The following is a 25175-nucleotide window of genomic DNA, read 5'->3' on the forward strand; positions in this document are numbered from 1 at the left end:
TCTCAATGCCCAGCAGCATTCCTTTATCGGGTTTCTGTACATTTCATTTTCATAAACAAGATAGGAAATTTAATATACTTGGATCTAATTTATTACATTCGGGAGAATTACGATCGGCCTGTTTGATATTGATTTGTCTTTAATAACCACTAACTTCGTGATTATATACGTTTACCAGAAAAAAGATATTTCCTATGCATCATAAATTAAATCACCTAATAAATTAAATTCGGTAAAAAAGAGGCAAATGTCCTTTGTATAATAGCGTACACGAACCTGTTTGTCCATCAAACAGGGGCAAACAGTGTTCTCCTGACCGTAGATCGATAGGTGAACGCGGACGACACGATGGAGGGAGGAAAATGCGAGGGAAAAGAAAGAAACTCGTCCTGGGGAGTAAAAGAAGTCTGGAAGAAGGTGGCGCGGGGAGGGTTTGGGTCCGCATGGAAAGGGAAGTGGCAGGGAATGAGAAAGAAAAAGAAAAGGCGGAGAGTGAAGGGAGGATACCCGAGAGGCCTTCGAGATCAGGTTATGCTAACTGGGGCCCGTTCGTCCCACACGTATCTACTTATAAGCGCACGTACGCGGTTACACGGACCCTGTTGTCGTACTTGTGTGCGTAGGAGGCACGCGCGACACAGGCAAACGCGTGCCCGAATACGTGGAAACGCGAGAAGTACGACGAACCGCACGGAGCTACCTTTGCGGAATCGTTTCGCCGCGTCCGCAAAACCGGCTGGAAAACAATAAAACGAAGACAAGGAGAAAGAGCAACGAGAAACAGAGAGAAGAGAAAGCGACAAAGATGCAACTATTATGTATAAAAGAGCATAAGAGCTCATAAAAAATATTCGAACACTCGTAGGGTTATGCGAAACATTTTGAAATTTCGTTGATGCTGTAACCAGACCTGACTATTCCCATCGTATTAGGTCATACGAAATGTTTCTTTCGTTTTATAAGGAAATAATGGATGCATCACATTTTCCGTTTTATATTATTTCGTCGAACTACGTATGATCCATTTTGTTCTATCAAAATAAAGATCACAACGTTCGACAGATTAGGTTTCGTGTTTTGTACAAAGATGCAACGTCGTAAAAGACGTGTCTGTAAAAGAAAGACGCTTTGCGGACGACCTAGTACCAGCAAAGTTTGAAGACATTTAGTGCAAACGCTATATATTTTGCGGGTGTCGCAAAAGTGTGTAAACAGTCGATCATTCGTTCTATCGATAAACAGCAAAATATTACAGTAGGGCACCACCTATTTTATATATATATATATATGTTTGACACCATTTGTTATATATTTAAGACGATAATTCTTTACATGTTTGCAGCGAACATTTGTGTTGTGTACATTTTGATCGTATACATAGATTGATTCTTTATTTTACCAATATATTCGCGATAATCGTATCTCACTAGGGTGCTAATAAAATTTCAAAAAGTTCTATATAACGTACGCGATATGTACATAAAAGTTTCCTCTGCTAAGTGTGCAAATACTTTCGTTCGTTTTATCTAGAGACGCGTGAATATCTTGAAAATTGTACGCGATAAGGAAAAATGTTTCAGACACATGTTTTACGATATCTAGGGGGTCGTATGATGTCGATATTCATCTTAACCCGCATATATACTTAACTACTAACTTAACCGCACATGTACGCAAAGGGAGAGAGGAACGCAAAGCGAGAGAAACTCACGATATCGCGAATGAAACGCGTCCGCTTTACGCGATGTTCTCTTCTCGAGCACCGAGACGAGAAAGGCAGAACGAACGCGCCAACATTTACCTACGCGTTGACGATGGCACGAGAGAAGTTTTCCCGCCTGAACAATTTTTCATCGATCGAAGCTCCTCGATATGGGGAACGATACTTTCGATCTAGAGCCCGCATCGAACACGCAAAAAAAAAAACAAACTAGAAAATCTGCTGGCTAGGAAGAAGATGCTCTAGCTCGTCGCTAAACTAGTTTGTCCGGAAGCGAAAAACGACTCCGCTTACATCCTCTCGTTCTCGGAACGTGGAAACGATCGCGATTGCGATGGCGACACACGCGGGACAAGAAGCGGAAGAGCAACATCGATGGAATTCGTTGAAACCAAGAGAACCTCGAGTTTTTCTACGTACTCGAGTTGCGTCTTTTATTTTTCTTCCATTTTCCTCTGTGTGTACAGTCTTCTTCGCTGGACGTTTAAAATCGTATGGATCGCAGGGTTACCAGTGACGCCGTAAGACAAAGTGCAATACGCGCTACTTTCCATTATATCGCATAGTTCGTTAAATAGTTGGATTTCTTCGACTAAAAACTTTACTAAATCCTGACTAGATAGCCGTTCGAATTCTGACATGAGAACGCGGAACAGGGAAATTGCACTTACAGCGATTTAATTATCGTTCCAGATCTGGCGGATGCTAGCCAGTTCCAGCGAGAGGGAGTCACCACGTATTCTCAACTTCTGTTCGACGTCGCTAGACAGCAGGTCGTCGTCGGCGCTCGGTACGTATGTCGTAACTGGATGTCATATGACGAACGATATAATTGTAAAGTAAAGCGTTAATTCTTCGAGTAAACGCACGATCGTACACGGAAACGCGTTCGCGAACGTGTCGCGAATGCGGAAAATCGAAACCGACCGCGAGATCGACATGCGATTTGGCTATCCGCCGAGCCATCAACCGGTTATTTTTCTCGACGACCGAGAAGCGACCGGTCTCGTCGACGAGCTCCTCCGAGGATCGGGATAGCGTCTTGGCCGCTCGCCAAATTGTTCGTCTTTCGCTCGACTCACAAAAATACGTTTTTCACCGAACTCCAACCGATTCTCGAGAGCCTCTAGTGTCATTGGAATGGGAATTAACGAGACTGAAAGCTTCACGATGATTTCATGGATGGGATACAGGTAGCACACAGTGATATACGAACAGCTCCGTGTGGAGGTATTAGATCATTTACGATAATGTTACCTTAATGGCAATTATGTAATCGTATATCTAATTGACTGTGAAATCCTGGAACATTCTATGTATTATTTATATGTACACTTCCAACCATCAACGTCAAGACGCTTATATTCGCTACGTCCATTGAGAAACCGTAAGAGATTTTACTTCGTTCGGTGTTTTACATTAGAAGACACGAACGAAGTAACAGATTTATAATAAAATACTTGGAAGATAAGAAAAAATGAGAAGCATACAATTTGTACTAAATATCGGCTGACGTTGTGAAACTTATAATCGGCAGCGTATATACGCGATTATCAGACGTGTATTTTCTCTGTATATATACGTGCGTTGCTCCCTATTCGCTATCGCCGCTACGATGCACGAAAAAAAAAGAAAAAAAAAGTAAATAAATAAATGGCTCGTCTGCACCTAAGGGTACAACGAGATAGCTCGGATAGCAGCCGCATTCCAGCTACCCGACCGGCTGCTCGAAATCGTCGAGGAACGCGCGAACGCCGGTGATCGATTTTCGCGATCGAGTACCGATCGAATCGAGCGTGGAAAGGAGCGTACGCCCTCGTGTTACCTTCTATTAATAGAATGCTAGTTATTAACCGCGACCCACGTACGCGCGCGGCCAGCCAGTCGAAGAAACGGTGCATGTACGCTTGTCTCGTTCCTGAAAACAAAAAGAAAAAGAAAAAGACAAGAAAAATGCAGCAAATCCGAGGTCGTTCTCTGACATATTTAAAGCAAACCCAAGAAACATGTGGAAAGCAACACGGTGAAATCGTCTTGATAGAATGTGTTCCGAGACGAGTCGCTTTCTCGCGAATTTATCGCGACTTTCGAAGATCGATGGAAGAAAACACGAGCGTGGAAACGCGACCGAGTTGCAGAAATAGCAAGAGGAGGGAAAGGGTGTGCTCTGGTCTAGGTGCGTGCACGCGACACGGCGCCACGATTTGCATTCTTCCAGTTCGATTCCCGTGGTCGACAACCGTGACGTCACTGAGTGCTAGATTACCAAGAGCGTGTCGCACCGAGATCGCGACAGGTATGGCAGAGACGCGTTTTTCCCTTGTCTCGTTGTTAAAACCAGCGGTTCCTTTCTAAGATAGCTAGGACTAGCTTTACCCGTTGTTGAAACGTTTCTTCGCATCATCTTCTCGTAAATCAGAAATGATCGTGTTTCCAGGACAAAACACGCTTTTCTCATCTTTCTTCCTGCAGCCTTGTACATCTCGCTCTACCCGAGCCATTTATTATTTTCCTACACAGTTTATCGATTTATCAACCTTGTGGCGATTCTAGAATTTTTTTATAGCTCGATATCTCTTTAACTCGAAATCTCGAAGAGGACTTTCGGTGTCTCGAAAGAGATTCCTTCACATTTTCCACGAATTTAAGAAATTTTCCAACCGTAGAAAAATTCGGTTCAGAGAGCTAACTTGCCCGACGAAACGTCATCCTTAACTTCTTATATTTACATTCGCGAAGACTGAGACGTAATTGAAACTGATTTGTTCTTATCAAGCTTCAACTTCTTAATTTCTTAATTATAGAACTTTCTGATTAAGAGATGACCTGGTTAACAGGTTGATAATTAATGGATTCATTCTGAATTTCTGTCACGCACTGCTGCTTCTACTTTATGCTCTCCTCGTACGGCCATCGAACTCCACTAGACGCGTAACAAACGCGAGTCGTTGGACACAGTTTCGTCGGACGAGAACGAGGTCTCCGAACGATCCATCCTATTCGTTTAACGAACAGGAAGCAATCTGTCTCAATAGGATTGCCCGTGCGTCGTACTCTTGTTCTGCTACACTGTTCGTACTCGACCCTCGAGTCGATCATTCGTGTCCTTTCTCGAAATCGCGCGCGTCTCGACCGCGGTGTCCATCGCCTCTGGTTTTCAACCCTCGTCTAACTGATACAGGATTACATCCGATACACGCTACAGCGTTCGAGGTCTCTTTGTCTACGTATTATCGTAGACCGCGCATATTTATGCAAATAAATATGTTTATAGCGTAACAAATGGAAGCTAGAAAATGGTTTTATCGGCAATTATCAGATTGCAGATTTTTGTACAATTTTATGTTTCTCCGAGAATCAAAGAGGTGGAATGTACGTAGTAATTTGTTTCGTTTGCTGAAAATTATGACGCGTACTCGGTTAAGTTTATCATAAATCAGCTGATATACCTGATCTTTGTCCGGATTCTTATATGATTTCTTTAATAACATGGCTGACGATTTTATGAATTTATTGGCTCTGTAGACATTCTGTAGTCCGTGAAACACCAATTGTCACGCAACGAAGTCGTGAAGCTTCTGATATGCCGCATGCTGAAAAGAGAAAGACATCGCTCAGTGGGGAGATAATATCGCGTCGCTATATCGTGGCAGTGATTCTAAGCAAAACACAACCGCGGAAAAGAAGGTCGCTAGTCGCTAGTCGCTGTTGCGTTGCTGATATCCGTAAATTGTTTCTAGTTCTTATTTTCGATTCCTGATTTCTTTCGTCAAGTTTCACACGTCTAACACTTACTCGAAAAACGCTCCTTAAAATGGTAAAAATCTCGTCAAAATCAGTCGATTGGTTCTCGAGATTAGCTCGAACGTACAGACGCTTATCGGGAACTCTGTTTCATACTGTATAATAGATGTATAAAAATCCGCGGTAGAATAATTATTTAGAAGAGAAAAAAATTATTCATCGACTTGGATGAGCCTGCAATGTCTTATCGAGATACAACTTGTCGAACAGTCTTTCCCAACGCGTATAACCGCTACTCTTTAACGAGTTGCGCTGTGAATTCAATTTTACCGACAAATAATTTTCATACAATGCCAGTCTCGTTATATCGTGAAACGTTGCCACATTATATATTCGTCATATGAATTATTACGAAATACTTTTTTCATAATTTCGAGACATCCAGTTCACGTGTCACATCCGAGTCGATGCGATACATAATCGAAAAGCATGTACCGGCTCGAACGCACGCTGCACGTGGCGAACATGTTAGAACCGTACAACTCTTCGCTGTTGCGTTAAATAGTTGATTTCGTATTTTTATATACGGAAAGTAAAAGGAGTGAAATACAATGTCGAGCCTAACTTGACGCGAGATCGCAAAGGGTTAATCGGCCCGTGTTCGATACTCAGCCCGATCGCGGAGCCGCTTCGCTCGACTAACGATCGCTTTTGGTGCGACTGTCGCGCGCGTAGTCGCGCATAGTTGCGGCGTGCGCCCACGTAGGCGCCGTTTATGCTTCGTTGCGAGTTTTCTACGGCGTGATTGCGCGATCCGCACGCTCTCACCGTGCCGCCGCTTGCGAGCCACGGCTTTTTACACGCGTCGCGACCCACGCGTACTTTAAGCCGAGACTTTTAGACTCGCCGAGCCAAACGAAAACGAATCGTTGCGATTCCAGAGATAACCTGTACCGGTTGACGTTAACCTCGTTGACGCCGCTCGAACACGCCTCCTGGCCCGCGCCAGAAGATAAGAGCAACACCTGCCAGAACAAGGGTCAAAGCGTCGAAGACTGTCGCAACTATGTGAAGGTTCTACTCACCAATGGAAAGAGCCTGTTCACTTGCGGCACGTACGCGTTTAGCCCTTGGTGCACGTGGAGAGAGGTAAGTAACCATACGAAGTAGAGAAAGCGCAGCAGATTATGAGCATATTAGGTGGAAACGATATACTAAACTAGATTGCGAACGTTGATGCGTTTATGGAGAATTCGAAGATGGAAAAATGCGAACAATCCATATTACGCTATGTATAGGAGATGTAAAATTTAGCGAATGACACAAATATTCGCTTAGATTCTTAGATTCTTTGGTTAATTTGCATAAACATCCGTAGTCTAGATATATCGCAGCTATAAATTAACGCGCGACACCCATTGATATACGTAGCTGTATCGAGAATTGCAAAGGAAATTTAAATCTTGCACCTGTTTCGTAGAGGAAATCTAAACCTTCGACTATAAAAGCTATTTGAAGATCGATATATTCTACTTGCAATATTTCGTTCAGACTTTCGTCTTCCGACGTTTCGTGAACATTCCTCGGCGTGCGCCTAAAAACATTGGGGCAGGAATAGAAACGTTTACGGGATGTTAGAACAATTCGTTCGGTTTACTGCTATTATGTTTGCTCGAGATCTTATTGGCAATGATAGTACCGTGTACTGTCTTTTCCACACACCTGCAGTACGTAAGAACAGGGTCGATTCGATTATTTCACAGATCGAGAACATCAGCAGCGTAACCAGCGAGATGTCGGGCGCAGCAATGTGCCCTTACTCGCCGCGTGCCAACGTAACTGCGTTATTAGCCAGAGGTCCAACAGGTGGATTGTTCACCGGGGCGCCAACCGATTTCTCCGGCGCGGATCCAGCCATATGCAGGACGCTTGCGTCGCCAAATCTTCGAACGCATCAGTACGACTCCAGGTGAGTCGTTTTCCCAATTCTCTACGATATCTGTCGCAACCTCGGTATCTTCAACGTCCGTGGCCGCTTTCAGATGGCTAAACGACCCGCAGTTCGTCGGCAGCTTCGAGACGGAGGATCACGTCTACTTTTTGTTTCGCGAATCAGCCGTCGAGTACATCAATTGCGGCAAGGTAACGCGGTTTAACGATCGATCGACCGAATCGTTGCACAATGATCTGGAAAGCTCTATATTTTATGGTTAAAATTAAAAAAAAAAAAAAGGGAAAGAAAGCCACTCTTTTTGTAGATTTAGTTTTTACGACGCAAAATAATTCGACCATTTGCGGTAAATTATTTGAAAAATTTGTATTGTTTTGCACTGTGCAATGGACTCGCCGATCTCGTTTCCTCTTCCTCTCTAACTATCCGACATTCAAAGATCTCTCTGTTTTCGTTGTTTTCAGAAAGTCTACTCGAGAATAGCGAGAGTGTGTAAAAACGATCGCGGGGGTAAAATTATGATGAAAGAGGTTTGGACCACGTTCAGCAAGGCGCGATTAAATTGCTCGCTCCCCGGCGAGTTTCCTTTCTACTACGACGAGATTCAGGGCGCGGTCTATCATCCGGAAGAAGGCATCGTTTACGCGACGTTCACCACGCCCATGTAAGTCCCAGAGTCACTGGATGTGTTACGTCGTAATCGCAATCCGCGTATCATCTCACGTTCGCTTAACATTTCTCCTCATGTCTGTGCCGGTACTCGCTCACGAAGAAACGAGGAAATTGGTATGTACAATTTCCCGAAATTTCTCCCACGAAAGTGTGCAACGATGAAGAGGAAGGTGCGCCTTTCCAGCAATTTTAGTACACCAACGAAAACAGATTCAAAATCGGGATATCTCGTTTTCAAAGTGCTATCGATTTATAATCAACTAATATCGGTAGTAATAAAATTTTACGCTCCCGCGATAAAATGAAATTGTAGCGACAACTTTTGTATTAGGTTGTCCGAAAAGTGTCTTTCTTTTACAGACACGTCTTTTACAACGATGCATCTTTCTACAAACACGAAACCTAATCTGTCGGACGTTGTGATCCTTATGTTGATAGAACAAAATGGACCATACGTAATTCGATAAAATAATATAAAACGGAAAATATTGTGCATCCATTATTTCCTTATAAAACGAAAGAAACTTTTCGGACCACCTAATAAATTCAATTGTTCGATTTTGCGTACTTCCGATCAGATTTTATCGCGTTGTATCCCCTACCTCGTATCTGCATAAGAATAGAAAGTTTTAGGGCGGTTTTATAGTTGCCAGACGCGGCGTATTTTTTCTTTCTTAGCATACTCTTCTTCTGCTTTCCTTTTTTCGTTTCTTGAATGACGAAGAAGGGGAGAGAGACCGAAACTCGCTAAACTCGACGTGTATTTTTAGCAATGGAATTGCCGGGTCGGCGATATGCGCGTTCAACATGTCCGCGATCACCGCGAGCTTCAACGGACCTTTCAAGCATCAAGAGAATTCGGGCGCTGCCTGGGAAAGGAGGCCATCTCATCACAATCGTCAAAGATGTGGTTCAAACGCGAACGTCGCTCCTCATCAGATCATAGACAATCAGAGGTACCAGCTGATGGATGACGCGATCCAAAGCACGACGCTGGAGCCATTGCATACCGCTTTACTCGAGAGATTCACCTTGATCGCTCTCGATGTCACGCCAACTAAATTGCACCGCGGTGTCACCGTGCTGTATGTGGCTACCGATGTTGGTTTGATCAAGAAGATCTCAGTTTTACCGCGTACGCAGGAAACTTGTATCGTAGAAGTTTGGGGTCCCTTACCATCTACGCCGATGATCATGCAGTTCTTGAAGGACACGCAGAGTCTGTATGTTGGTACAGAACTCGGTCTATCGAGGTACGCGGTTTCACACAGATTCAAGATAATAATATGCGTCGTTGGGCCCACATTGGTCAGATTCTGTTCGAGAACAAAAGGAATATCGCATTTACAGAATACCCGCTGCCCAGTGCCATAGGCATCGAAGTCGCCAGGCTTGTCTCAATGCTCAGGAGCCATATTGCGGTTGGAACGAACATCTGATGAAATGCGCTCCGGCCCCGAAGCAAAACCATCTTGCCAATCACTGGCATCAAGAAGTCACCAAGTGTCCTGTTCTCACAGATCCTGTGGACGGTGGCTGGAGTGCCTGGAGCTCTTGGTCTCCGTGTCAACACGGCACCACGGATCATGGGCATTCTCATTCGCATGCGCATTTGCACCTTCATGCCGAGACGGTAAGTCAGTGGCACGTTGTCGTTCATGTCGGCGTAATGCACAAATAGATGGCGATAAATCAAAAGCGAATCCTTGCTTTCACCAGGGCTCAGACACTTGTCAATGCCAGACACGAGATTGCAATAACCCGCCTCCGCAGCATGGCGGAGCAACTTGTTCAGGAGCTAAAGTGAGAGTAACCAATTGTACGGTTCATGGCGATTGGACAGCTTGGTCATCCTGGTCAGCGTGCTCACAAACCTGCGGCTTCGCTATGAAAACACGACGACGCACGTGCACGAATCCGGCTCCGGCATTTGGAGGGCGAGTGTGCGTTGGTCATGATCACGATGACACCGTCTGTATAAATCTTCCACCTTGTCCTACGCCAGCGAAGGTAGCACCGCCGCCACCACAGACGTTTGGTCAGTGGTCATCCTGGAGCGCTTGGAACGCTTGCTCTCGACCTTGCAACGGTGGTAAGCGTGATACGAAGATTTCACCAGTTCTTCTTCTTTAATAAGAATCTCTTGATAAATGATCTCTCGTCTCAATGACTTGTATCCTGTCTCCTAGTGATTGACTTTTAATCGTCTGTTTGACAGGGATACGGATACGAAGAAGAACGTGTGAGAGTCCATCATCGCGAAAACCTCCTACCGTCGAATGCAATGGATGCGACTTTCAAGTAAGAGCAGCACGCACTTGTAATAGCTTCGTGAAATTTCATTTATTCGAACGTGAACGACTCCAGTGAAACTCCATTTTATTTAATGCCCGATTAAACGAGCTCTACCGCCCATTGAGTTCATTTAAATGACTTTTAGACAGGATTTGTAATCGTTACACTTTTGCTATCGCGTTTCTCTCAAACAATATATCACCACAATCACGAGCTCGCGTTTTTATCTTCTACAGGTCGAGGAATGCAACTCTCATCAGTGCGTCGAAACGAAAAGATACTCCGGGTGGACCCCGTGGCTAGCAGTTAATGGCAGTCTTCAAAGTACAAACATTGGTTACGTAGAAAAACGGTTTCGATTTAGTTGTCGTGCCCAAACTGACGATCCATCCAGCGTCAGGGTGCAACTAGCTAAAGAGGAAGAGCGCTATTGCAGAAACGACGGTTCCTGCCTAAGAGGAAACGCGAATCCAAATCCGTATGGGGATCTCGGAGCAGAAGCCGGCTGGGGAGAATGGTCCGCATGGCGGCCTTGTGATCGACCTTGTGGCGGAGGTTCTCAGCATAGAATGAGGCAATGCGAATCACCACCTTGCGAAGGTCCATCCGTGCAAAACAGGTTGTGCAATGTGCATCCATGTCGGTCGAACCAAGTTGGAATCGCAGGGGCTGGAGGCCAGTGGTCTTGTTGGACTGACTGGTCCGATTGTTCGGTATCGTGTGGCGTTGGCGTCCGTTCCAGAACAAGAGAATGTCTAGGACCGGAGGGTTGCGAAGGTCCAAGGCTAGTTAGAGAGACTTGCGAGATGCCCAGTTGCGAGTCTTTGGCCGGTTGGGATTCATGGTCACGTTGGACGCCTTGTGACGATGATCATCAACAACATAGGAAGAGACAGTGTCTTCAACATGGTAACGGGCTCTGTCAAGGATCCAGCAGAGAGGTGCGCGACTGTTTACCCGATTGCATGGACAATGGTGAGTATGGTCGAACGAAGTCTGATTTATTTAATTAAGATTACCTATGGAGAACTTTTTCTCAGACGCTGAAGCAAAAATTACTATGTATGCTATATGCATAGTGTATGTTATGTTTAAACGTAATTTTTCAGATATAAATGCCCTAAAATCAAGCGTAGAACGCTCGGGTGTATCTATCGGCGCGGTAGTGGGCAGTTGCGTAGCCGGATTCCTAGTTGGCTTGGCCGTGACCGCGGTCTTAAGCTTCTGTTACCTGAAGCGACGACAGCAACGAATTCCTGGTAGTCCTCACTATATCAGCAAACAAAACTCCTACGTCTCGGTTCCGTTGAAAGATGTGAGTCGACAGTCTAATCGCTATACTATGGATGGACGTATAATACATAAAAGAGATATAAAATATCAATAGTACTTTGTGTCTATGAGAAGTTTGCTAGGCAAAAGGATGCACATCCGATGGGTTCTGCATCTTCCCATTTTTGCATAGTACTTGTTACAAGATTTAAGGAATGAAACACATATCTACTTAGGTTCCATTTTTTTAGTTATCTTTATTAAACTATGAATTTGAACATCTACAGTCCACTAAACCACGCATGTGTGATATTTTTTTACTAACACGAGGTCTTCTTTCGATCTAGGTAAACGCCAAGCGACAGCCTAGTTTTTCCGGTAGTACAAATGGTAACGGAACTCTTCGTGGGAAGAACAATCCAAACGTGAACGGTCTCGGAAGTCCGAAACTGTATCCAAAGAGTCTGGACTACGAGTCTGCCACCTTGAAGCGCAATAGCCATGGCCAACAACACATTCGAGTCGATCCTGATCAAGACAAATATTACTGAACGGGCAGCGTGCAATTAGAAACGAACGAATTTATTTCACTGCCAGATGGCTTCTGCGTTGCGACTAAACGCGAAGACCTAACACGAACACCTATGACAAAGAGACATCGCCATGAAGGCGCACAGCGAGAACAGCGAGCAAGAAATAACGAACGCAACACGACGTGGCTATCATCCGTCTCTCCAACAATTTTGAGCTATGTATGCGAAGCAGTTTAAACGAAGGCAGCTTCCAAATGGACCAAGGAGAGATGCAAACGCGGACAGATCGCCTGTACTAGAGATCCAGTGATATTCACCCCATATTTACTTGTTTACTCAAAACTATAGAGACGATCTCCTCTGGTTTCGCGTTGAACGATTCAGTGCCATCGTTACGTCGCGAACGCGTGCATCGCTTCGTAATCTCGTCAAACATGAGCGACAAAGGACGAGCATAAACGTATCGAAACGTACCTAACTAAACGTGTGTGGATGTGAATATGAGCGCAGCTATGTGTGAGAGGTCCTGAAAGAGAGAGAACAGGAGGGTGTGAACGGATGCGTATGTATGCATAAAGATTCGAGTCATGTGACTCGCATATTTTTTATTATTGGCTCACATTGAGTCGCGGTCACGCGTCGACTCGTACTCACGACAAACGATAGTCGAGGAGAGAAGAGGAAAACAGCAACGATCGTCCGTGGGATTGCGTATCGTGATTCGCCGCGAAAGACGATCGAGCTTACGGAAATCAAGATTTAGTCGTGGATTTGATTCGAACCGTTTCGGGTCGACGAGTTACGCGCGGCAAACGAGCGTACAAATGAACGACGTTCCGTGATCAAACGGACTTGAAACGCTTCACCTCGTGTAGTATCCATCACGCGACTGCAATAAAAGGAACGACAACGCCCGCAAAAATAGGGTCCTTGAGCGAATTCATTCCCCCCCCCCCGAACTTTCTTCTTCTTTTACTCTCTGCGGCGAATGAGGATGAACTTAGTCCGTTTACAAATCAACCGACAGCTTTTCTATCTTGTCGATCACGTAATCCATGGAAGCTTTGGTCGGTGGTGGTTGACAGGTGACGACCATGCGGAAAAAGTTGCCAATATTCTTGTACGATAGCGGCGTGTAGCCAACCATCAGCGTTCCCTCGATCATCATGCGTTCCTTGATTTTAGCTGTGACCTCGTACAATTTGTTCCACCATTCCTGAGTCTCCTGTTGACCTTGCATACTGGGTGGTATGTACCTGTTACGAATCGAAAGAAGGAAAGAATACGTAACACAAATATGAATTACGAACACAGAATTGAGGGGATACGACGATACACAAAGGAACGACGATACTCACCAAAAACAAATGTTACAACCTTCGTACCGGGGAAGTACCAAACGAAATCCTTTCCGGCTTTTTATTCGCTCGAAAAAGTATTCCACCGTGGACATAGCGAGTTCCACGGATTCGCGAAGTCCTTTGGTCCCTCGTGCTTTCCACATCAGCCAAAATTTAGCTCCGTCGACCTACAACGAAGGGAACGTCACATACAGAAAATGACGATATGTATTATGGACGTAATCAATGCAGAACGTTTACCTTTCTCCCACATTGCAAACTCTTATCACCGGTGTCCCAAGATACGTCATAATGTTTGTCCTGCTGGAACAAATACCGCGCTCCCGCGCAATTCGCTTCGTGCAGAGCGTTTTTACCCTTAACCAAGAACAGCGAGCATTGGAACGGTGCGCCAAGCATCTTGTGTGGATTCCACGCTACGGAATTCGAGCTGCATCGATCGAAATGCGTCATAATATATCACGATACATGGATCAGTGGTGAAGTAGAGACAAAACAATACATCACCGAAGCAAGAAAGACAAAAAGATCGAGGACAATTACGTACAGTTCGATTCCTTTCAACCGGTCTCGATATTTCTTCGAAAGTAACAGCGTACCACCGAGACATGCCTGTAACACAGCAACAATCGTGCGAATTACAATGGGAAACCTTTTTCATTTGCCGCTCGTTGCACTCATCATACTTGTACGAACGTCAACATGTAACCATAGATTCTCCTCGCGGCAGATGGCCGCGATTTCCGGCAGCGGATCGAAGGAGCCGAGGACCGTGGTGCCGCATGTAGCGTTCACGAAGAAAGGTAAATGACCCTGTTTTTTGACTTCCGCTATGGCAGCCTTTAACTCGTCTGGTCGCATTCGTCCAAATTCGTCGCATTTGACCTATCGAATGAACGAATGAATCTCCTGTTAACCGTTTAAAATTCAACGAAATTTAGTCTACAAACGGTGGTTCACACTTTCCAACAGCAGTATATGCATTCGGTTATCAAACGGGGTTAAAAAAAACACCCTTTTTATACGAATCTTCGATTTATCGCTATAAAATAAAATGTTCGACGTTCGTGATAACGATAATCCAGTTTTCTCTTTACCAAGATAATAGACGTAACGATAACGATTAATAGAAATATGTCAGTACGTTATCCAATATGTTATTGGCTATAAAAAATATAAAATGCAATTTGCTAAACGACTTCTAAGAATAACTAGCTGACTACGAGTTAGTTAATATCGTATGATGTATACGAATATCCAACGCTGCTTGCAAAGTGTTAACGACCGAGGTGAATGCGATGATCCTCTTCTACCTTATAAACGTGATCGGTTCCTAGGCCCAACCAGTGGGCTCCTTTAGAGATTGAATAGTGGCCAGCCTCACTGGTGAAACAAACCATCGGCGGAAGACCCGCGAGACCTTTCCTCTTTACATCCGGGATCATTTTGTATCTAGCCATCACCATACCATACATATTTGATATACTACCACCAGGACAAAGTATGCCATCTCCTTCTGGTAACGGAGGATACCCAACCAGTTCCAACGATTTTTCTATTATTTGTCGCTCCATCACGGTGAACACGGGAGCCACCTCGTACGTATATCTAACAAATTACAGGTATAAGGTAGAATCGTGTTTGAATTAAGCTATGTAATTCGTTAAACTACAATTTTTGTTAACAGTCTACGTTTGGAAGGAAACGCGTTGGCGAAAAATGCTCGCAAGATGTTCGAGGATTATGATTATAATTCTTACGATTATAATTTTCTCGGATAGCTTTTCAAAGGTGCAAAAATATTGTGTACACAATGAAAGCATCGTATCCGTGCGGATAGGTCGTACGATTTATCATTGATAATAACAAATGCTATATATCTATGATAGAATTCAACTTATTGACACATTAAGCAGCATGTCGTCGTGTGTACCTGTGTTAATTAGGTACAATTAGACACTAACGAGGATAACTAACGGTAGACTAAAATAATAAAGGTATAGTAGTTAGATGTGCGATAACGGCGCAAGATCTATGCGATAGACGTTTTATGGGACTATAAGAGTCACCTTCACGAACAAAAATACAAACATACGATAAACTGTTTTCAAATAAGCGAGAACACGCCTTCCAAATCAACGAATCAACGTCATATAAAATATCTTAGATAAAAGCTTACTGGCTGGTATTAAACACATCTGTCAACCAAGAACCTGCCAAGCCATATTCATCGACACCAGCGTACAGCTGATTATGAAAATGTGGACTGAACGTCTTGACAGAGTATCGAATCGTTTGTCTTATTGTTGTCTCGATTTCTCCTTTGGTAGCTGGTTCCTCGGTCAGTTGTATCGATAATCGTTTCTGCGAAATACGATCAAAATATATTCGAGGGAAATTTTTGCAAACTCGTTTAGACTCGATGCGACGAACGAGCGGTGTCATGTTATTGCAATTTCATAGCAACGAAGCTGTACGATTTGGCATTTTTATATCTTCGATAACGTAATAGCACGTTCGTGTGCATTACATCGTATAACGCTTTGAACGCTGAATCTTTTACAGCCTATGAGAAAAATTACTCGATCTGAGAAACTTCTCGATTTTGTAAACAAGACATAATATACCCGTTTTAACTAAAACACAAGTACGTTTATCGTTTAATCAGCTAATGAACATTATGAATACGACATAAAAAAAAAGCGTAATTCGAAGTTGAAAGGATTAAGAGCAAAATCCTTTCAAGTCGCGCGGCGTTGCCATCGCAACATCGCAACAAAATTGCATCGCACGTGCGCATCAAGCCACAATTTGCAGTCGAAAGGCTCACCTGTAGCTCTTCCGGATGGACGAAGTGTAATACGGGTTCGTTACCCGTACGATCGAACGCATTTTCCTCCTCAAGAATTTCCAGTAATCGTCCTAGCAGCTCGGTCATCGCCTTGGATGCTGATGCGACCGTTGTATGTCGTAAACTGTATTACGGCTGTTGAAACAGTTAGGTCGACGGCACCGAGGCAGCGACGTTCCCCCACGCTGTCGACTCGACCTTCCCCCATCCATTCGTTGGTTTAGGTTGGAGGCGCTGTCTGCTCAATCACTTTGGTTGGAGGCGCGGCGTCGAATTGTTGCAGATTGTGCAAATATATACGACTCTCGGTTGACATATCGACCGGAAATTTTCGTGTCGTACAATCGGTCAAACAAATACGGTGAAACGAGTCGGTGAGACACGAAAAGAACGCGGTCAAAGAGATACGGTGGCTCGCGAAAGTGTTTGAGCACTTATCATAGAAAACATTTATTATTGTGCGTATTATGTAAAACATTTCGAAATTTCATTAGCACTGTTATCGCTATTACATCAGTAAACTCTTAAACAATATTTAGCGACCGTTAGCGCAAGTTAGATGGAAATTTAATGAAATTTCGTAATGTTTTGTGCAACACACATAGTACATTCATATAAATTTTCTATAATAAATGTTCGAATAGTTTCGTCAGCCACTATGTGTATATCTGGTTTGAATTATTGCCCCGTACAATTTTAAAATCTTCCTCTAAAACGAGCTTTCAAGCTTTTTTTATTCTTTATAGTTAGGGAAGAAAATAATGCATAAAACAATAACAGTGCACGTATACGCTTAAACCACAGCGAAAAAGCTTCTTTTTTTTTGGAGTCCGACAGATGAATATGTTTGTATAGCTACTTTGATTTTATCACTTTCGGCAATTCAGTTGAATGAAATTCCTAAGTTTGCTGTAGTAAATCGCAGAGGGCGTAACAGATACGTACTCGGATCTTTTTCATGTCAGGTCTGTCTTGTATGCGTTTAATCTATGCTCATATAGCGCTATGTCAGAGAAACGTACAATTCGTCTGCGATCATGTTCATTCTATCCTTAGTATGCCTACACTTGACAAGTGCCTTAATCGCTGCTTTTTTCCATGCTTCTATGAGCCATTTTATACGGTCGATAAAATCGTACGATAAAATACATATATTGTACATAGGAGAGAAAATGACGAGATATGTAAAAAAAAAAAAAGAAAAAAAAAATAGAGAGAAACTTCGTTCGAGAGTTCTTCGATAACAGCGAATATATACATGTAACGCGAGGCGAGCTGTTTCCTCTTTAAAAAAAAAAGGCTGTTATCGTTCCATAGAGAGAGAACGAGATAGATTAAACACGGAAATAGGTTCGTTTCGCGAGAACGGATCGTCCGTGGAAGCTACGACTCGACCGCCACCACTACCGGTGCGATCGACTGGAAGTCGAGGAACCAAGCCCCTCATCGAGGCCCATTGACCCTCGCACAGCTCGTGAAACGTCAGATGTAGCAATAATTTGCCACCGAGTGTGCCAGGACCTCTGCAAACCGCTCCAGCGCCAAATTCCCAAACGCCCAAATCTTCGCCTGGTTTTGTCTCATTTACTCGCGCTAGGTACATTCTTTGCAACCACATGGCCAAATAGGAAACCGCGCAGTCACAGTGCCATGGGTTTCTAGCAAGGCGAAGCTGCTCGATGAACTGCACCGTGTCGAAGATCCGAGGTGGCAAAGAAGATAGATAATTTGACTCCAGCTGCCTAGGCATTCGGGACCGCTCTTGTAGATAATACCGTGTCTTCCTTAGTGGCTTATTGACGTTAACACTTTGACTGCCACGCGGAAATCACATGTTTCGCTCAGCACGCCATGGGAGTATTTTTATTGTTCGAAGGATATAATGGCAAAATAATAATAAATCGACGATGTAAGACAACGTTCTTCCCCAATGCACCGTTTATCTTATTGGTGGTCACGGGTGACTACCGTGGCGTCTTGGTAACAATTGATAGCGACATATCGTAACGAGGCTTCGTTCGTTTCAACAAACCATTCGCATTCGTTGTTTCGTCGTTAGCAAAACGTGCAGAATATATCGTTGAAACGTGTAGAAGATATTAGTAGACGGTATTTGCTCATTCTGTATATAATAGCAAGGTATGTGCACACTTCTAACTTCGATTATACGATTATAAAGCAGCATTTCACGATTATCTTCTACGCTGTGTTTATAATATTCGTAGATTAGCCCTCAAACATATGGATGCAAACACAGTACACCGTTAGATGCAAGATTCGTTCTCGTTTTTTTTTATCGATGTTCTAATAAAAATATTTAATCGTTCAATAGGGCACTTTTTGTTTCAAAGTATCTTCTATTTATCGGTTATATTCAAAATGTCCCAACTCGCAATTTTCATAGAGTTTTTACAATTGTAAGAAGTTGAAGCGCGCCGGTCACCGATAACCACCGTGGCGTCACAGGAGAAATCGTGGCTGGTCGTATATGACCAACGTGGCAATCAAAGTGTTAAACTAGGTTATCACTGAAGCAACGACGAGAAATATTTTGTTTGCGTTCCATGTTTCCCCGTATTTATTCGCGTTTCTATTATTAGTCTAATAATAACAAAAGTCTGCTGCTCGGAGCAGCAAACAATTTTTTTTCCTTCATGAACGGCTGAAGAAAAGTTGAAAATCTAATCTCAATACCTCGCTATCTCGATCGCATAAAAATTGTTTATCGAAGAAAAGCAGAAAACACCTGATAACACGTCGCGATAGAAAAACACGTTTCTTCGGTGCGTACAATTTACCAATAATTTCATAATGTATTTGCGCCTGAACAACTCGTTATTAAAAACAAACAGACTCGCTGTGTAACAAAAGCAACAGCCAAACGTTTCTCTGATCGCGTTGCTTCAGGCTCGGGGCAACATCGTTCTCCAAGTTGATATTTGCTAAATAGCGTTTAAAAGATGATGCAACAACGGTCAACAAAAAGAGTTCCTCGTATTGCTTCAATGAGGATGTTACTCACAGTTTGCGCAGACTCGGCGTATCCTCGAACAAATCGGGATGCAGATTGCTCAGGTGGTTCGAGTGCAGAAACAGAGAAGTCAAGTTTGACAAGCCGTGAAACGCGCCACGTGACAGGCTTTCTATACCATTTGCATACAACACCAGTCTCTCCAAACCAGTAGAATTTGAGAATAGTCCCGGTGTTAAGTTTCGTATACGGTTGTGTCCCAGTTGAAGTTCTTTCAACGCTACCAAGCCATGAAAGGCCAACGAATCGATCTATGGCGAGCAAACGGGATTCGTGTGAACCAACGGAAAGAACGAAACGAAGAGTGAGATGAATGAACGATATTCGCTAGTTACATCCGATATTTACTCTGGCTATCTTGTTGTTAGACATCTCGAGGGAGCGCAGACGTTCGAGCGGAGCCAACAAACTGGCGGATATCTCTGTCAGTTGATTGCCCCTTACGTTCAATTCCTGAAGTGACGCTTGCGCTCGAAACAACTCGTCGGGTAATTGTTTTAGCCGGTTCTCTTCCAAACCGAGGTACTTCAGATTCGTCAGATCCTTGAACAGGTCTACGGGAAGGGTTGACAGACGATTTTTTCCTAATAAGAGCTCCTCCAGCGTCGATAAGCCGCGAAACGTTTCCGACGCGAAGCTCGATAGTTGATTGCAGGACAGATCGAGCAGTACTAGCGACGTGGTACTTAGGAAGAGACTTTCCGGTAGAGTTTGCAGCCTGTTGGACGACGCGTCCCTGCGTCGTGACAAATATGAGATGCTGTCTGTATATATTTGTATCTTATTTCAGAAGTAAGATGCAATGCAGACGAGCGAATTTTATCACAGATGAGAATTTCACGCGCGTTTGAGCAGTCTGTTGGATCGTACGAAGACCACAGGGGAATAACAGGACGACTGTCGATTTTTATGCATTTATGGAAAATTTCAAGGCAGAGAAACGTACAAAATAACCAAAGTAAGACGAATCTCTATCTAGATCCCATTTCATACAAGTACGAATCTGCGTAAAAATTCGCGTATTTTAATTTCTTGCAGGAGAGCAATTTTAAAATTCCATACAACCAATCCTACATTATTCTCCCTATTTAGGTATGAACGAAAAATATTCTTGCCGATGTCTTGAATATTTCGCAAATATATTTTAATCGGTTACCAATATTTTAGAATACTATACTTCATGGATTTATCGTAATATTCATTTTTATCAACTCGTCTACAACGTGCGTTACTCCGCGGCTATGAATGCTCCTTCTTCAATGACACTGCGTGTGGATTACGATAACGCGCGAACAATCAATCGCTCGTCTGCATCGAGTCTAGCTGTAAGAAAAGATGGAGAAATAAAAAGGTGAGATAGAAACAGAAATTATCGATACGATCGAGCAAACTCGAGCTTCGATTTTATCCACTTGGTTCGCTGTCTCAAAGGAAAAGGTCAGTCGGTTCGAGGATCACTCACAGAATACGGAGATTTCGCGTGCTCAGAAACTGAGATCGGTGCAACTCGCCGAGCAAATTTTTGCTCAGCCTGATGCGCGTGACAGCGTGCAGCGAGAAGAACAAGTTTAGAGGAAGATGCTCGATCGAGTTGTCGCTGATATCTCTGAAAAGAAAAAGAAAACGACGATCATCGAGTTTCGAACGCGGCGCACAATAATCTGGCAAGCGGTGTTCTTCGAGCAACGTCAGAGAATTCTCCGTAAATTTTGAAGAGTTGTATCAGTTTATAGAAGAAAGAAGTGTCTTTTAACATTAACCGTTGCAGACGCTGTGTCATCTTCGTCGCAAGCATATTCTACTTTATGACAATAAAACGAAGAGTCGACTGAAAATGCAGTAAAGCAATAAAATCGTTAATATACAATAGTCTTGATAGAATAATGATGTAATTTTCCAGACGACTGCGTAAGTGTAACATGAAAAGTAATAATCGTAAAATATGTGCACGAGTCGGAGTAAGAATCGAGCCAGCCTTCGTTATTCGTGAGTTAAAGTTGAAAAATTGGATTTTACACGATCCACCAGAAATTATAAATCACACAGTTACAATTACGATTATTCATAACCGGAAATAATTCTAAATCGCTAAATGTAACTTTCCAGACGACTTTTACGATATTTCGAAACGGCGAGAACGGCTTCAACCCTTTCTATACTTACAGATGATTCAACCGCGTCATGTCCAAGAAGGTATCCCTGTGAAGCGCCGTCAGTCGATTGCCAGCCAGGTCCCTGAAAGCACCGTTTTTCCAACGATTTTCTCGATCGGATTCCATTGCCTCTCTGTTCGTTCTTTGACAAAGATACACAACGAGGGAGGAGAAGCGAGAGGAAGAGAGAGAAGGCTTACAATTTCAATACATCCCGAGGAACTAGTTGCGCCGCGGGAAGATCCAACAGATTCTGCCTCCAACAAGACACCGATTTGGTTTCCGGCTGACACCTACACGGCCCTTCCGCGCAAATTTCCCAATCTTCCTCGCCGGAGCTCATCTGCCAAACTGCGAACCATTCGTATTTTCGACGTGTTTCGAAACGATTACGTGGACGATACGATTGATAAAAAAGAAGCAGGAAAAAACAACAAAAGAACAGAGGAAAAAGAAGAAAGCTCGAACGAGATAAAAAGCTACGCTTACCGGGTTGCTCAACCGCCCTGAGTCTTCTTTCCAGACGAGATAAACGATTCTCGAGCTCCTCGAGAATCGTGATCGCGACGTTACCATCCGCCGAAATCGTTCCCGTTACCATTTCCGACTCCATTCCCGTAGTTGCGGATCGTTCGAGAGTGGACTCTGAATGCGCGCAATCGCGAGAAGTGTCTGGTCGCGGCTTACAATTTGCCCGAGAAACAGTTGCCGAGAGCACGAGCAACAATCGAACGACTGGAATCATCCTCGTAGGGAGCAAAAGCTTCTTGTTTCTCGAGGCACCCGGTTCGTTCGACTCGTCGCGCCAACTCTCCTCGCACGTTCGTTCCACTATTCGATCTCCTCTTGCTTCCCTCCGTCATTCTCGTAAGGGCTTCCGGTTTGTGTTCCCGTTAATAGTTGCAGATTTTCGCGTAACGCTCGAGATTGACAAACAATGGTGGAGCTTCTAAGTAAGCTGACGCGACCTCACGATCGCCTATCTACCACTTATCGTAATCGCTGGTACCCCGGCACCCCGACCTCCTGCTAATGGCCACTCGCCTTCGCTTCCATTACGAATCTAAACCTGCTGCCGTGCGTGTATCATTCTTCGAAAGGAAAGAAACGTACAAACGAGGACCAGCGATTTTCGTCACGGGAGAGTTTCACGCGTTTTACCAGTTAGCGGATTTCATGGTAACAATAACGAAGTACGCACGAGCGTATTCGCTGTGGGTAAAAACCGATGCGATTAAGTACATACATTAAGCGAAAAAATATATTTATACGTGTTATGTGTATATTTATGCGTACATACACAAGTTTCACCCTCTGGGTTCTTTTCTGTACGATAGTTTACCAAGTATTAACGAATGTAATTTGATAAGGATCGTTTTCATTATGAGCCCCTCACAAGTTTATATTAAACGGAACAATCAAATTCGTGAAATTTTCTTTGCAGAATCACAATTGTTTTATTAATAAATTTGTTGCTATAATGTGACAAAATTTATTGACACTAATATTTGATTTGTGATATAAGGACGATGAGTGTGTTACATTGTTGCTACGTGTACTCCTTTTAACGACGACTGTTGCGTGCGCCCTTTTTGAGAAAAAATCGCTCACCGGGCGTAATTGCAAAACTTGCGGTTTCTCTTTTTACGAACTCTTTTATTTTCATCTTCGGTTTCATTTTCATTCGAGTTTCTTTATTCTCGCCGAAGCTAAAGCTAGAGCTAAAGCCCAAGCACGACGTCACATAAGCATAAGCGTTGCAGGTGTTTTCCCATTAACGTGGACGAAACAGACGGTTGGTGCAACGAAAGATCCGTCCGTTGTTTAAGAGAGCCTCACGCCGCCAGCTCCGGCACACTCGCCCTTATTCTTCATTACCAGCTCTGTAAAAACAAGTCGAAAGGAAACGTAAATTGGCGCGTTGAACCGTATTTCCGGAAAACATCGGTACTCGATCGAAATGAAACTTGGCGAGTATCTCGGAAAGAACGATGAACGTAAGATACGAAAAGACTTGACAACTTAGAATACGGAGTATTCTATGTAACTGAATTATCAAGCTACAGGCCTAAAACAGTAGAAGATCGAAAAAAATATCGTTAGCCAAAATTATCGTAAATAGCTCCAAATGCATGTGCAATGTAAAGCGAAAGTGTTCTAAAGACTTTAAAGTTATCGCTATCTTTTTTTAAAGAACCGCAATAATTTTTTTAACGGAACTATCAATCTTGATTGCTATTAGATGCTGCGCTCGAAAATTGCCGCAGATACAAGTCAGGTATATAATTGAGGGATACGTGTATATATCGTATTCAGCTCAAAAAGTCTGAAAACGCTCAATGACCGAAAAGAACACCAACTCTTTTAATAGAACTGGTTATACTTTAGATTCATCGTTCCTCGTTACATATATATCGACCAAATTTCATCTCGATCTGTCACCGATTTCAGAATATAGGTATATTCGGAAGGACATGCGCGCGAATCACCGACTCGGACAAAGAGACACACTCACTTGTTCCCATTTCGCAGTTGTGAACGTCCAGAGCACATTGGGTACCGAACGTCCTCGGCTTAAAGTTAGCGTCGGTCGGATCATGGACGCAAATCGGATCGTACGCAGCTCCACATTCTTTCGCGCAATCCTTCTTATTCCTTTTCGCCTCTTTGGCCGCCTCTTTAGCTGCCTTTACGTCCTTGGATGCGGTCGCGGTCTCCTTGATCTCCTTAGGCTCTTTGACTCGTTTCGTCGACACGGTAGTCGTATCCGTGGGCAAGGCGCTCGTCTCCTCGATAAAAGCGAGGGCGCACACGACAACCAATGCTAAGTCGCGAAATTATATACCAACATACGATTATCGAATTGTGAACAACGAAGAAAAACGAAAGAACGTTCGCGATCGGTTTGCTTCGACGCGCAGTGCGTGACATTTCAACGATAGCAAGACAAAATTATTCGTTTCCTTTACTACCTTAATTGTCGATCTTATTAACCCAAGCAATTACTGACATTTTACTTAAAATCTATCGAATTAAGAAACCTTTGTCGATTTTATAAGCTTTTCCGTTAATGCGAAATACGATAACGATAAAAATAAACGTATAATTTTCTTCCAAGATCGATCAGCGATTTCTAAAAAGATGTTTTGGCTGTGATTCGCGTGGTACGCAGTGAACGTATTAAATAATCGACGTCTTTTTCCTCCTTCGCACATTATCAAAGTCACGTGTCTGATCGACATATCGTCTTACTTCTCGGACTATTTTTCTCGGTCTGTTACTCACCTAATAAAACGATGGACTTCATGACTTCGTAATGGCTGTGTGAAATTCGGTATGATTAATCTTCTTCGACTTGAACGACAGGCGATACTATACTCATCTGTCAAGACCAAACGACTGAAACGTTGTCGCCTGTAGCGGTCGCGTTTATAAACGGACACACCCCCACCGTGCTCTCCGCTCCGGAAAACTCGAGAAGACCGAGAGGATCACGTAACGGCAATCTTCAAAATTACTCGCGCCTCCGCTCTTTACCAACGAAATTGCTAAGTGTCGCGATTTCGCTGGAAATGGAACAAAACGAGTGGAA

At 43.5% G+C, this 25175-nt stretch overlaps 4 protein-coding genes across 13 annotated transcripts in view; 1 reads left to right on the forward strand and 3 right to left on the reverse strand.

Moving 5' to 3' along the window:
• Positions 1-13444, forward strand: part of Sema5c (Semaphorin 5c) — a 32042-nt gene extending 18598 nt beyond the window's left edge. For all 3 annotated transcript variants that reach the window (XM_076625055.1, XM_033349951.2, XM_033349949.2), the window contains 12 exons: positions 2414-2510; positions 6406-6613; positions 7228-7433; positions 7507-7606; positions 7880-8079; positions 8858-9340; positions 9438-9720; positions 9807-10179; positions 10306-10388; positions 10619-11357; positions 11492-11697; positions 12002-13444. In XM_076625055.1, coding sequence (XP_076481170.1) covers positions 2414-2510; positions 6406-6613; positions 7228-7433; positions 7507-7606; positions 7880-8079; positions 8858-9340; positions 9438-9720; positions 9807-10179; positions 10306-10388; positions 10619-11357; positions 11492-11697; positions 12002-12205 — 3182 coding nt within the window. In that variant the 3' untranslated portion in view covers positions 12206-13444. The remainder of the gene's footprint in view (positions 1-2413; positions 2511-6405; positions 6614-7227; positions 7434-7506; positions 7607-7879; positions 8080-8857; positions 9341-9437; positions 9721-9806; positions 10180-10305; positions 10389-10618; positions 11358-11491; positions 11698-12001) is intronic.
• LOC117166194 (glutamate decarboxylase 1) lies at positions 12755-16510 on the reverse strand. The gene is made up of 8 exons (XM_033349965.2): positions 16379-16510; positions 15728-15912; positions 14862-15156; positions 14245-14433; positions 14096-14160; positions 13789-13978; positions 13546-13715; positions 12755-13443 (listed from the first exon to the last, which is right to left on the reverse strand). Exons 1-8 carry the CDS (start codon positions 16484-16486, stop codon positions 13197-13199), a joined length of 1449 nt encoding a protein of 482 aa, XP_033205856.1. The 5' UTR covers positions 16487-16510; the 3' UTR covers positions 12755-13196.
• Positions 16511-17127: 617 nt separating this feature from the next.
• Positions 17128-22328, reverse strand: LOC117166192 (uncharacterized). Of its 8 annotated transcripts, none has more exons than XM_033349959.2 (7): positions 22073-22328; positions 21784-21934; positions 21594-21665; positions 20893-21036; positions 19779-20166; positions 19422-19681; positions 17128-18141 (listed from the first exon to the last, which is right to left on the reverse strand). In XM_033349959.2, the coding sequence occupies exons 1-7, from the start codon at positions 22326-22328 to the stop codon at positions 17703-17705; spliced, it is 1710 nt and encodes a 569-aa protein (XP_033205850.1). In that variant the 3' UTR covers positions 17128-17702. The 8 variants fall into 8 exon arrangements, with proteins under 8 accessions (XP_033205850.1, XP_076481174.1, XP_076481172.1 ...); XM_076625059.1 differs by having other exon boundaries at positions 17128-18137; positions 19766-20166; XM_076625057.1 differs by having other exon boundaries at positions 21784-22328.
• Positions 22329-23015: 687 nt separating this feature from the next.
• LOC117166200 (uncharacterized) lies at positions 23016-25007 on the reverse strand. The gene is made up of 3 exons (XM_033349975.2): positions 24869-25007; positions 24099-24407; positions 23016-23466 (listed from the first exon to the last, which is right to left on the reverse strand). The coding sequence occupies exons 1-3, from the start codon at positions 24888-24890 to the stop codon at positions 23408-23410; spliced, it is 390 nt and encodes a 129-aa protein (XP_033205866.1). The 5' UTR covers positions 24891-25007; the 3' UTR covers positions 23016-23407.
• Positions 25008-25175: the final 168 nt, after the last annotated feature.

The sequence above is a fragment of the Bombus vancouverensis genome, chromosome 15 (genome assembly GCF_051014615.1).
Source record: "Bombus vancouverensis nearcticus chromosome 15, iyBomVanc1_principal, whole genome shotgun sequence".
Classification (NCBI taxonomy): domain Eukaryota; kingdom Metazoa; phylum Arthropoda; class Insecta; order Hymenoptera; family Apidae; genus Bombus; species Bombus vancouverensis.

Coding starts and splice junctions, on each gene's coding strand:
- LOC117166200 (XM_033349975.2), bottom strand. CDS start 24,890: ATGAAGTCCATCGTTTTATTAG. Junction 24,408..24,868: donor GAAGTCCATCGTTTTATTAG/GTGAGTAACAGA, acceptor TTCGCGACTTAG/CATTGGTTGTCGTGTGCGCC. Junction 23,467..24,098: donor CAACTGCGAAATGGGAACAA/GTGAGTGTGTCT, acceptor TTGTTTTTACAG/AGCTGGTAATGAAGAATAAG.
- LOC117166192 (XM_076625056.1), bottom strand. CDS start 22,328: ATGATTCCAGTCGTTCGATTGTTGCTCGTGCTCTCGGCAACTGTTTCT. Junction 21,037..21,593: donor ATGACGCGGTTGAATCATCT/GTAAGTATAGAA, acceptor TTTTCTTTTCAG/AGATATCAGCGACAACTCGA. Junction 18,138..19,421: donor ACGCCGAGTCTGCGCAAACT/GTGAGTAACATC, acceptor ATGCCTAGGCAG/CTGGAGTCAAATTATCTATC.
- LOC117166194 (XM_033349965.2), bottom strand. CDS start 16,486: ATGACCGAGCTGCTAGGACGATTACTGGAAATTCTTGAGGAGGAAAAT. Junction 15,913..16,378: donor TCCATCCGGAAGAGCTACAG/GTGAGCCTTTCG, acceptor CGTATTTCGCAG/AAACGATTATCGATACAACT. Junction 15,157..15,727: donor GATGTGTTTAATACCAGCCA/GTAAGCTTTTAT, acceptor GTAATTTGTTAG/ATATACGTACGAGGTGGCTC.